The sequence below is a fragment of the Myxocyprinus asiaticus genome, chromosome 32, assembly GCF_019703515.2.
Source record: "Myxocyprinus asiaticus isolate MX2 ecotype Aquarium Trade chromosome 32, UBuf_Myxa_2, whole genome shotgun sequence".
Classification (NCBI taxonomy): Eukaryota; Metazoa; Chordata; class Actinopteri; order Cypriniformes; family Catostomidae; genus Myxocyprinus; species Myxocyprinus asiaticus.
In genome coordinates this window covers 21,156,107-21,169,077 of record NC_059375.1, presented here as the reverse complement: position 1 = coordinate 21,169,077, position 12,971 = coordinate 21,156,107, and the positions used below count along the sequence as shown (strand labels likewise).

General features: G+C 35.4%; 2 protein-coding genes across 3 annotated transcripts; one reads left to right on the top strand and one right to left on the bottom strand.

Moving 5' to 3' along the window:
• Positions 1 to 37: 37 nt before the first annotated feature.
• On the bottom strand, positions 38 to 6,975 carry LOC127423463 (transcription factor MafF-like). Its single transcript, XM_051667780.1, has 3 exons — positions 6,827 to 6,975; positions 2,481 to 2,542; positions 38 to 1,921 (listed from the first exon to the last, which is right to left on the bottom strand). The coding sequence occupies exons 2-3, from the start codon at positions 2,514 to 2,516 to the stop codon at positions 1,478 to 1,480; spliced, it is 480 nt and encodes a 159-aa protein (XP_051523740.1). The 5' UTR covers positions 2,517 to 2,542; positions 6,827 to 6,975; the 3' UTR covers positions 38 to 1,477.
• Positions 6,976 to 7,096: 121 nt separating this feature from the next.
• Positions 7,097 to 11,217, top strand: tomm22 (translocase of outer mitochondrial membrane 22 homolog (yeast)). 2 transcript variants are annotated; one of them, XM_051667782.1, is made up of 5 exons: positions 7,097 to 7,244; positions 7,642 to 7,719; positions 8,889 to 9,007; positions 9,109 to 9,226; positions 10,370 to 11,217. In XM_051667782.1, the coding sequence occupies exons 1-5, from the start codon at positions 7,206 to 7,208 to the stop codon at positions 10,442 to 10,444; spliced, it is 429 nt and encodes a 142-aa protein (XP_051523742.1). In that variant the 5' UTR covers positions 7,097 to 7,205; the 3' UTR covers positions 10,445 to 11,217. The 2 variants fall into 2 exon arrangements, with proteins under 2 accessions (XP_051523742.1, XP_051523743.1); XM_051667783.1 differs by lacking the exon at positions 7,097 to 7,244 and having other exon boundaries at positions 7,288 to 7,719.
• The last annotated feature ends 1,754 nt before the right edge of the window (positions 11,218 to 12,971 follow it).

Below are 12,971 nucleotides of genomic sequence, written 5' to 3'. Positions count from 1 at the left end.
TCCTGTAGATTTTACTCAATGAGCACACAGTTCTACATACAATATATACAACATTTATTTCAATTAAATGATATAAAATATACATAGAATTTACCATAGAAAAATACAGATAATAAATACAAATGTAAATTTTTTTTTTTTTGTTTTGTTTTTTGTGCTCTGCCCTCTTACAAAACATTCAACTTATTTGGAAGCAGAAGTGTGGGCATGGGCATATTACCATTTTAGATGATGCCCAGTATGGACAACAACATAACTAAATACATATCATTAGAAAATCATCAGAAATATCAAAATATTTAAAATCATCAATTATTAACTGATCATACAGTATTACCCACATCTACTGGTGTAAACCATGCTTGAAGTCGGCAAGAACCTTTTTGATGACCATGGGTTAATGTGATGTCCATGTGATACCATTTCTCTTTTCTGTCTCTCTAACTTTCCCTCTGTCACTCCTTTTCCCCGCCCATGTAAGTGCTTACTTTTCATGGCTTCTCTCTTCCTCTTTGTCCTCTATTTTCACTTCTTCCTCAGATTCTCCTTCTACTCCCTCCTAATGGTATTTTGTTTTTAATATTCCAACTGTCCAAAATATTCAGATAAGTTTTTAATCATAAATAGCAAATAATACATATGGTCTTGGTTTTAAATACAAAAATACCACTACAAACAAGCTGCTCTAATATTAGTACAAATACGACCCTCACACATACTGAATCATCTTACAAGTAATGAGGCCATATACCTTACCATTACCACTATTCATTACAACAAGTAAACATTACAACAACAAAAAACATACTCATGTCAAATCCATTACAATATTCAAGAGAATGATCCCAAACTAGTAGTATTTAGACCAATCACAGCACAAATTACCTGTCTTGAACACAAATAAAATAGCTTTCATGTCTGTTGTAGAACATTTGTATTTTATACAAACATTAACATTTATAAATTGCATGTATCAATAGATCTGCACTGACTTAACATTCTACAGTCCCATGATTCATTAATACCAAGGAGATATTCCAGCAAAACTAACAAGCTTCTGAAAAGTTCATGGTCACACATGATGAGTCAAGCTCACACATAAGTCTAGTGAAGACAACTGTGTTGTTAGGACTATTTGCAACATGGATGGCCTCCCAGAAAGCACAGTAATATCAACATGGGCATAATAGCAATAGCTTAATGCAGACTTAAACACTTGTCATTATATTGAGGCCAGCACAACAGTACTGAGATTATTCTTAGACATTTTAAGACTGTATTTACAGTCTGTGTGTGTGTGTGTGTGTATGCCGAAGTGAATAAATGCAACTGTTTTCCATCTGGCATGTGTTTTTGCTCCTGTAAATATGAATATAAATTAATAGGTGTCTGCAACTGAACAAATACGGTCCTGTCTGTCTGTGGGTTCATATTGTGTACCAATGTGTGTCTGCGTCTCCATGTGAGTGAGATGCCCCTAGGATGCTCCTTGCTCTCTAGTGGTGTGCACCTGCTGGGGTGTCTTCACTATAGTGATGACGGAGGCTGTGTTGAGGCGGGGTGTGGTGGCCAACAGGCTACCTCCTCCAGATTCCAAACCTCGGGCGAAGCGCTGCAGTGCAGCAAGACGGGCACCCAACCCTTCCAACTCACGCCGCATGCCTGCGTTCTCGGCCCCCAGCCGCTCCACCTCCCGCTGCAACTCCTTCTTCTGCTGCTCCAGGGCCTCACGCTGGGACACGCGCTTCACCCGGCAGCTCGCTGCATAGCCACGATTCTTCAGCGTACGCCGCCTCTGCTTCAGCTTCTGCACCTCCTCCCTTGACAAACCACGTAAGTGCAGGTTCAGCTCACGCACTGACAGTGACATCAGCTCACTGTCGCTCAGGACTGGGACGTTCTCCCCACATTCCCTTTTCACCTGAAAGCATGGGACAGTTGTTTTCACAGTGTGACTCATAAACTCTTTCATCAATTACTCACCCTCATGTTGTTCCAAACCTGTATGACATTCTTTCTTCCCTGGAACACAAAAGGAGATGTTAAGCAGAATGAAAGCCTCAGTCACCTTTCACTTTCTTTGTATGGAAAAAAGATGAAATGAAAGTGAATGGCGACTGAGGCTGTCATTCTGCTTAACATCTCCTTTTGTGTTCCAGGGAAGACAAAAAGTCACATGGGTTTTCCTATTTGGTGAACTTTCCCTTTAAAGACTTAAATGAAGCTAAATAAAATAGACTTTTTGTAATTCTGGCTTGGGCACTTCATTTCAAGAACATGCCACTGCATATCAAGAAACCCACCTTCTGATATTAAAGGGATAATTCACCCAAAAATGACTTGAAAAATGACAAACATCTGTGATGGCATGAGAGTGAGTAAATTATTTTGAGAATTTTAATTTTTGGGTGAACTATTCCTTTAAGTAGGCTGTCTTATGGCAAAATTAATAAAAGTGTAGTCAGTAAAAGGATCTTTACCTTTAGGGCTTTACTAGCTCTGCCATCTGAAGTCATTGTCTTGTTTAATGTATCCCTTTAACCTGTAAATACCAAATAATCAGATTAAACTTGTACTTTACATAGGCTATATATGGTAAGACTGTGAATACTACATATTTTAAGGAATATTACAGGTTCAATACAAGTTAAGTTCAATCGACAGCATTTGCGGCGTAATGTTGATTACCACAAAAATTATTTAGACTCGTCCCTCCTTTTCTTAAAAAAAGTGAAAATTGCATTTACATTGAGGCACTTACAATGGAAATGATTGGGGCCAATCCGTAAACATTAAAAAACTTTTCTGTCTAAAGTTATATCCAATTTTACAACTTTGTTGCCATGATGGCACAACACCGCAAACCCTAAAACGACCGTAAAAAATAGGGATGGGCATTTCAAGCAATTTTGTAAATAAAAAAAATAAAAAACATTTGCACTCACACATAGAAACATACATTCCAATTAGGGCTGGGTATTAAAAAAGATTTCCTGATTCGATTCAATTCCGATTCACAAGCTCTCAATTCGATTCTCGATTCGGTTCGATTACAATGTCTATTTTGCCTTCATATGAAAGAAATTCTCTCAGCTAATGCTGTTAGTTATACAGGGGACCTTCTAGATACAATTCGAAAATATACATTTTACAAATTATATTTTATTATAAGTTTTTCATCAAATTGGTGACATTTTAGCTTCAAATTATCAAATTCATCTAATAATGTCTTAAAATTGCATATATTGTGTTGCATATATTTTTTTGTTAAATTGTTATTGTTTACTTGCATAATTTGTACTTTTTACAAGTATTTGCATTGATATGTAGAACATGTGCTTAATACTAGACTAGCGGCATCAGTCAGTAAGCGCATATAACGAGCGAAGACGTGTGTAATTTATTTAGCTCATCCATGCATCCAATCATCCTTTTCTGTTGTTTTTAATCAACAACTAACTGTAAAAAACAGAAAGGGTATTAAAAGAGACATTATTCAATGACCTGCGAGTGATTTATTCTCATCGTGTATTGGGGTTGCCACAGAGTACAAGATCTATCTTGGGATTTAAGAATCGATATCGTTCAAACGGAGATTGTGATGCATAGGAAAAAACTATATTTTTACCCAGCCCTAATTCCAAGTCTATTGAAGCAATACAAACACTTTAAATAATGACAGAATTTTCTTTTTGGGTGAACTATTCCTTCAACAACGTCATGCATCCACAGGGCTAACAAATGCATTGAGTTTAACAGCGAGATTTATTTGAGAAAAGCAGTTTCACTGCTGCCCACAGCAGGAAAAGGCACGTAGTAAAATCTAATTGCAATATTCGAGTAGTGTTTTTACTGGTCGAATATTTAAAGCTGAACGAGTACTCGATTAATCGATTACTCGTGTACATCGGATCCCTAGTAAAACCTATGATTTTATCAACTTTACGGCTCAAATAATACATGAGTTTTAACAGAAGAATGAATGTAAGTGCTTTTATAAAATTATAAGCTTCACATTTCTGCCTTTAAACCCTCCAAAAATTGGCCCCATTCACTTCCATTGTAAGTGCCTCACTGTTCCTTGATTTTTGCTTTTTTAAAGAAAAGAGGGACGAGACAAAATTACTTTTTGTATAATCAATATTATGCCACAAATGCTGTCAATTGAGCTTAACTTGTACTGAACCCGGAATATTCCTTTAATGGCTTATTTCTGAGGTTTGTTTTGTTAAAGTACATATGGACCTCCAATTCTTATTTTAACTAGCTAAATCTAGGCATCCAGTATCCTAACAGCGGCACTTTTTCTTGACAGTAAATCATGAGTGGTCGAAGTCCAGATGGAGAACTAAACGCTGTTTCCCGTCATGTGTGGGATGAGCGCCTATCATCCGCGAGCTGTCTCAAATAACCGACCACGAGCTTTTTCACGAGTCACAGTGATTCAGCACAAGTCCATTCCTGTCTTCACAGCAGCTCCTTACTTTAATTTCACCTTTCGTGTTTTAAATCATTTAGAAAGTTCCCAGTAACTCAGTCACAACAAATATTCTCACTCATGCTCATTATTAACACCTACAATTAACACTGTATTTCTCTCTGTATGTATGTATGTATGTCTGAATGTATGTCTGTACTGTATGTGTGTATGTATGTCAGAATGTATGTATGTCTGTATGTCTGAATGTATGTATGTATGTATGTATGTATGTATGTCTGTACTGTATGTATGTATGTATGTCTGTCTGAATGTATGTATGTCTGTATGTATGTATGTCTGAATGTATGTATGTCTGTATTGTATGTATGTCTGTACTGTATGTATGTATGTCTGAATGTATGTATGTCTGTCTGTATGTATGTCTGTACTGTATGTATGTATTTCTGAATGTATGTATGTCTGAATGTATGTCTGTACTGTATGTATGTATGTCTGTATGTATGTCTGAATGTATGTATGTCTGTATGTCTGAATGTATGTATGTCTGTACTGTATGTATGTATGTCTGTCTGTATGTATGTATGTCTGTACTGTATGTATGTATGTCTGTCTGTATGTATGTATGTCTGTACTGTATGTATGTATGTATGTATGTCTGTCTGTATGTATGTATGTCTGTACTGTATGTATGTATGTCTGTATGTATGTCTGTACTGTATGTATGTATGTCTGTCTGAATGTATGTATGTATGACTGAATGTATGTATGTCTGTACTGTATGTATTTATGTATGTCTGAATGTATGTATGTCTGTACTGTATGTATGTCTGAATGTATGTATGTCTGTATTGTATGTATGTCTGTACTGTATGTATGTATGTCTGTCTGTATGTATGTATGTCTGTACTGTATGTATGTATGTCTGTCTGTATGTATGTATGTCTGTACTGTATGTATGTATTTCTGAATGTATGTATGTCTGAATGTATGTCTGTACTGTATGTATGTATGTCTGTATGTATGTCTGAATGTATGTCTGTATGTCTGAATGTATGTATGTCTGTACTGTATGTATGTATGTCTGTCTGAATGTATGTATGTATGACTGAATGTATGTATGTCTGTTCTGTATGTATGTATGTCTATACTGTATGTATGTATGTCTGTACTGTATGTATGTCTGTCTGAATGTATGTATGTCTGTATTGTATGTATGTCTGTACTGTATGTATGTATGTCTGTCTGTATGTATGTATGTCTGTACTGTATGTATGTCTGTCTGAATGTATGTCTGTACTGTATGTATGTATGTCTGAATGTATGTATGTCTGAATGTATGTCTGTACTGTATGTATGTATGTCTGTCTGAATGTATGTATGTATGACTGAATGTATGTATGTCTGTACTGTATGTATTTATGTATGTATGTCTGAATGTATGTATGTCTGTATTGTATGTATGTCTGTACTGTATGTATGTATGTCTGTCTGTATGTATGTCTGTACTGTATGTATGTATGTCTGTCTGTATGTATGTCTGTACTGTATGTATGTATTTCTGAATGTATGTATGTCTGAATGTATGTCTGTACTGTATGTATGTATGTCTGTATGTATGTCTGAATGTATGTATGTCTGTATGTCTGAATGTATGTATGTCTGTACTGTATGTATGTATGTCTGTCTGAATGTATGTATGTATGACTGAATGTATGTATGTCTGTTCTGTATGTATGTATGTCTGTCTGTATGTATGTCTGTACTGTATGTATGTCTGTCTGAATGTATGTATTCTGTACTGTATGTATGTATGTCTGTCTGAATGTATGTATGTCTGTATGTATGTTTGAATGTCTATACTGTATGTATTCTGTACTTTATGTATGTATGTATGTATGTAGGTCTGTCTGTCTGAATGTATGTATGTCTGTATGTATGTCTATACTGTATGTATGTACTGTATGTATGTCTGTCTGAATGTATGTATTCTGTACTGTATGTATGTCTGTCTGAATGTATGTATGTACTGTATGTATGTATGTATGACTGAATGTATGTATTCTGTACTGTATGTATGTCTGAATGTATGTCTGTACTGTATGTATATCTGTACTGTATGTATGTATGTCTGAATGTATGTCTGTACTGTATGTATGTATGTCTGAATGTATGTCTGTCTGTACTGTATGTATGTATGTATGTATGTCTGAATGTATGTATGTATGTACTGTATGTATGTATGTCTGAATTTATGTATGTATGTCTGTACTACAGCAGGTTCGCTAACATCCTTCCGTTTCCTTAGCGTAAACAAACGTCGACAGAAGAGAAAAAAAAAAGAAAAAGAAAAAAAAAAAGAAAAAAAAAAAAAACTGAATATCTTACCTGGTGTTGATTTCTCTTCTTCGCCTTATTTCACACGTCGCCGATTATCGAACAGGATACGATTCTCACCGCTTCTCCGGTATTTCAACTTACTTACGTTAAAGCAGTACGGCCCGTGTTTAGACGAGAGAGCAAAACGCCCTTTTCCCGGAATCACTTAACCATCAGAGGGCTAGAAGCTTTCATTCATAAAAAATAAAAAAAAACAACAACAACAACACAAGATGACTCGAGGCTTTAAGAATGAGGGCGGGACCTTCAGTACACACACAGAAATATCTGTCAACAACCTTGTATAACTCTCATAGTAGGCCCCATGATTTTTATTTCACCGAGAAGTGATTCGAATCGTACGTGACGTGTGTGTTCACACGTTAGAATGATAAAATCAGAAGGAAATGTGTCAGTGAAAGCAAGGGTGAGTACGTTAACCTTCTCCAGAAATAGATTAACCCCATTAGGAGTTGTTTTTATGTAGGGTAATAAATGTGTTGATGAAAAAGCTAACGTGACCAGAATTTGTGTAAAAACTTTACTAAATATATATTATATAATCCATAACGCAACTATGAGCTGACTGCGATTAGACCTCCATGTCCATAGGTGGCGCAATGTGTCTTTGTGCTTCCTTACAAGAAACCGGTGTGGTACTTCCGCCACACATGTAACCCAAGTGACCTCAGGTTTCAGTGCGTGCGCTCTGGGTCTAAATCGTTGTGAGCCAGTGAAACGTACCTTTAACAACAGCCGCTTAGTCTGTACACAGTTATAACCAAAACTTAGTTAAAACTCTCTTTTAAATGGCTACAATTCAGGAGCTCTCTCCAGACTCGGGCCGTGTGGAGACTCGACCCCCTGAAGGCGAGATCGAGGGAGATGATGAAGATGAAGAGGTATGCCTTACTTGGTCACGGAAAATTGCAAAGATAAGGAAAAACAGGTCAAATGTCGTATGTTTTGTGCTTGCATATGATGTGCTACCCACACTATCAGTGGCATTTTGAGCTGTTTGAAGGTTTTATGTTAGGTTTTTATTGTATTTCAGAGGTTTGTTTTTCACAACTGTGCTAATTATGTCTCTTAAGTCGTTCATTAACGTATAAATGACTCTATTATGCTATAATTTGTGTTAAGTCACTAAGTAATAACATGCATATGCTTTTCAATATCAGACAAAGCACATCATATTTTAATATTCCACATTTACCAAGCTCTGTAACTTGAACCTTTAAAGGGACAGTTCGCCCAAAAATGAAAAATCTCTCATCAGTTACTCACCCTCATGCCATCCCAGATGTGTATGACTTTCTTTCCTCCTTCTGTAGAACACAAATGAAGATTTTTAGAAGAATATTTAAACTCTGTAGGTCCATACAATGCAAGTGAATGGTGACTACAACGTTGAAGCTCAAAAAGCACATAAAGGCAGCATAAAAGTAATCCATATGACTCCAGTGGTTATTTCTGTGGCTTCTGAAGCAATCCAATAGACAGACCAAAACATAACTCCTTTTTCATTATAAATCTTAACATCATTTCCAGCTTGATTACACTTCCTAGTAACATTGAGTGCTTTGTGCATGCATCAAGCACTAGGAAGTGTAATCAAGCTTGAAATCATGATTACCAAAAAGACTGCAGATGTCAAGATTTATATTGAAAATTGAGTTACATTTTGGTTTGTTCTTACCCAAAATCGATTGGATCACTGCAGAAGATATGGATTTAACCACTGGAGTCTTATGAATTACTTTTATGCTGCCTTTATGTGCTTTTTTGGAGCTTCAAAGTTCTGTTTACCATTCACTTGCATTGTTTGGACCTACAGAGCTGAGATATTCTTCTAAAAATCTTTGTTTCTGTTCACCAGAGGTAAAAAAAAATGTCATACACATCTGGGATGGCATAAGGGTGACACATATGTGTTAATGTATGCATTGCATGTTCTTGAAATGTAGTGCCCAACCCAGAATGACAAAGTCTAGATTTTTTAAACAAGATTTTTTTTTGTATTTAAATGAGACCCCTTTGTTCTCTTTTTTTCAAATTTCTTCTTTCACAGCTGGATGAAACGTTGCTGGAGAGGCTGTGGGGACTTACTGAGATGTTTCCAGATTCAATGCGATCAGCAGCTGAAGTATCTGCACAATGTTCGCTGTCTGTAGCAAAAAAACTTTACAGGTGAGCTGCTGGCTGTTGTTGACCTCATTAAAACAGTCAAATCATTAAATTTTAGACTTGACATGTAAGGATACATTTCCTCCTCCTGTGCTTTCCTTTAGTTTCTCTCGCTCAGCTCTATGGGTTGGTACAACTTCCTTTATGATTCTGGTTCTGCCGGTTGTCTTTGAGACCGAGAGGTTACAGCTGGAACAACAACAATTACAACAACAGAGACAGGTACAAAACAGCAGTAACACCAAAGTGCTGCATAAATATGAACACTTTCTTGGGACAACTTTTCCAGCTGACTCCTGGGATGTATTCAGTAGGGCTGTCAACAGGGCTGAGAAACTAAATTAGAATTTTTCACTAAAATATTGCCAAAATTCAAAATATACCACAGACTATTTAGCAGAGACAGGCCAGTTCTATTAAAATGAATGGGAGAAATTGGATCACCCAACAGTCAACAGATGTAGAAAGGAAGTCCCGCCTTACAGGTAAACAAGCCAATCACCTTTAGATACAGACATTGTCTGTCAGTCAACCCGAGAACGCGCATGCGCATTAGCTGGTATCCATAGAAATAGCTGCCCATCCTGCCCGGGAGCATTCCAAAGATGGCCGCTAGTGGACTGACTTGCTAGAAAGACTTTGATTATATTCAAATTTGAAAAACATTTCAGGTAGGGTGAAAAATCCACAAGACATCTGATTTTAAATCAGTGTTGTCTCCTGCGTCCACAAGAGGGTGCAACAAATCAATATAAACCAGTCAGCACCATGTGGTAGCTATTGATCATAGCAAAGAACATATCCGGCTGTGAACAAAAGTGTTTAAAATGATAGTCAAAAGATTGAGCAAGTTCATATTCTCAAATCTTAATGAAAAAGTAAAATGAATAGAATTTACATTAAAATGCTTATTTTGTGTGGGGCAACTGTATGCCATATAGTTTATGTAGGCTACACAGCTAAAACAAGCTTAGAGTTGTGTTCCTGAACTACTGTATGTTTTTTACATCAGTAAATAAAGACATCTTCACATTGGCCCTCTTAGCAACACGATAAAACTTTTTATTATTTTCAACTTTTACACAAATCGAGCAACGGTTACTCTATCTCTGCAAAAAACATATTATAAGTAGAACATTTTGACAAAACATGAGTAGACCTACATTGACTGCTGTAATTGACACTTTTCAAAATTAGTTAATTGTGGCAACTGTAATTGTAATCTTGATTATTTATTTGATTCATTGTGCAGCCCTACATTGAAGAGATGTCATTGAAAATATAAATTTTTATATATTTATATTTTTACATATTCCTTTTGTGTCATTTTTGAGTAAAATTCTAATTTTTGTTCTACTTTTGTAGATTTTGCTGGGTCCAAATGCTGGCATGTCTGGGGGAATGGCTGGAATGATGCCTCCTGCTCCTGGAAAGCTGTGATGACGTATATAATGTAACATAAATGAGTTGTACAACATTAATTTGTTTGGAGACCTGTAGAAGAAAGGAAAAGAGAGAGGGAGGAGAAACTGGAGAAAAGATGATGAAGTGGTTGGTCAACATGAAGTCATTACCTTGAAAGTGTTGTGTGTTCAAAGGAGAGCTTGATGACTTTACATGAACTTCCCTCTTTCTTTGCCTTTCTCACAAAAAACATCCTATATAGACTAACATCCAAGCTCTGACCTTTTACATAATTTTTTTTTATAGTTATCTGATAATGTGTCTTTCAGAGAGAGACGATATCAGCTGTTTGAGAGTATTTTGACTGTGTTGTAGATGCATTGTATTTCCAAAGGACTGTTCAGTTTATGACGCAACGTTGGCCATTGTAACACACTGTATCAATGCTTAAGTTGTAGAGAATATTGGACATAATTTAAAAGATCTCCAATTTTTTTTTTTTTTTACGAGGGCACATCTAGCCCTGTGTTGATTGTGAAATTATCTCTGTCTACAGATTATGGTGGTTTCTTATTTGTTGATTCAGAAATGTTACATCTTTGGAAGTAGCTATTTACCAACAGTGTCTTTTACAGATAGAACTAACATCATGCAAAGCTTCTAAAATGTGACTCCTGAGATAAAAGCCATAGTGTGCAGAATCATTGTGAAATACATTACAGAAATACTGTTGTTTCAAAACATACTGTCAATGTGACATTCAAATTGAGTCATCAATGGCATCAGGAATAAAAACAAGTCCATCTCTGTTTTTGGCTTTTGGTGTGATGTATTCTATATTGCAGAAACTAAAATGGTATTTGCATTTCATTCTTATGTTTAAAAGTGAAATACTTAAGATGCAGAGACCGAGCCCAAGAATCTCTGGAAAAGAGCCTGGCATAAATAAAGTGAAGTTCTCCACAATCAGCACATTAAGGCAAAATAAAAGTCGCAATCCTCAGTTGGACACTACAATGCAAAAAAATTGGATAGGGATTTACCTAAAAAAAACAACAACTAGGAACCTATTTCCATGCAGAAATTGCTAGAAAATTTAACAGACCATATTTAAAAATAAAATTTACACAAAACACCATGACAGTAAAAAAAAATTATTTTTTTTATATACAGTACTGTACAAAAGTCTTAGGCACATAAGATGTTTCACAAAAGCATTTGTCTTAAGATGGTTATTTATATCTTCAGCTTTAGTGTGTCAATAGGAAATATAAATGTTAGACTCCCAAACATTACTTTTGCAAACAGAAAAGATTAGAATAGAAGAACAGGGAACCCTGCAACAGATGTCATGGCCCCCACAAAGCCCCCACTGAACATCGTGTCAGTCTGATATTACATAAAGAGACAGAAGCAATTGAGACTAAATAGATAGAAGAACTGTGGTGAATTCTCCAAGAAGCTTGGAACATCCTACCTGCCAACAACCAAGAAAAACTGTGTCCAGGTGTACCTAGGAGAATTGGTGCTGTTTTGAAGTGGTCACACCAAATATTGATTTAGCTTTTTTATGTTTACTGGACTTTGTATGACATTAAGCGATAAATGAAAACTATTTATGTCATTATTTTTTAAGACATCCTCACTATGCAACATTTTTCAAAAGTGCCTCAAACTTTTGTACAGTACTGTATATATATATATATATATATATATATATATATATATATATATATATATATATCATGAATGGGGCATTCTGAATAGAAAATGAACTTCAGATTTCACAAAATAAGAATGTACCAAACCTAACAACCAAATCAACAATAAAAGCGGTGTAAATGAACTTGCAAACAGTGAAACTATGCAAGCTTGTTCATTATTCAAGCCTGGAACACTAGCTTCAAAAAGTTAAGTAAAATGTACTTATTTGTTTTCCTGTGAAATTTACTCAAATTAGCAAATAAATATGACAAGATTTCCTGCTTTAGAATTGGTACATGATAATGCGTGTAAAGATAACAAACAATAATAAATATTTTCAAATATTTCATTTTTACATGTTTGAATTGAGTACAAATGTAGAATTTACTAATTATATTTCCAAGTTCACGCTAAAACTAACGTATTCAGTGTAAAAAATACTTAATTTTTTCTGCTTTATTTACTTAATTATAAAATATTTTTTTCAGTGTAGTTATGATAATCAAAATAACATTATTTACAGCAGCGAGGCATTTATATTTATTTAACGAAGAACAAAAAATTCCAACAGACAAAAACTGTTTTCCATCAAAGGACTTTTCCATGGAAATGTATTAGAAGGTACGATTTAGTTTTGTACTCTATGTTCGTCTGTCACAAGCGTCATAGACGGGTTTACATCTCAGATTGTTTATAGATAAAAACAGATATAAAATGTACTTGCAAAGTATAGTACATTTTTAATTGAAATTAAAAAATGAATAAAATCACACCTTTGACAGCTGTAAAAGATCTATCAAATCTCGAGACAGACCCGCGCGCGCATACAAGTGTCACTCAGCGCGAGATCAGTGGAGTA

Excerpts from the sequence above, each read along its gene's own strand:
- LOC127423463 (XM_051667780.1), bottom strand. The coding sequence starts at position 2,516 with ATGACTTCAGATGGCAGAGCTAGTAAAGCCCTAAAG. Across the intron at positions 1,922-2,480 it reads GAGCTAGTAAAGCCCTAAAG|GTGAAAAGGGAATGTGGGGA; the intron begins GTAAAGATCCTT and ends CCATGCTTTCAG.
- tomm22 (XM_051667782.1), top strand. The coding sequence starts at position 7,206 with ATGATAAAATCAGAAGGAAATGTGTCAGTGAAAGCAAGG. Across the intron at positions 7,720-8,888 it reads GAGATGATGAAGATGAAGAG|CTGGATGAAACGTTGCTGGA; the intron begins GTATGCCTTACT and ends CTTCTTTCACAG. Across the intron at positions 9,227-10,369 it reads AATTACAACAACAGAGACAG|ATTTTGCTGGGTCCAAATGC; the intron begins GTACAAAACAGC and ends CTACTTTTGTAG.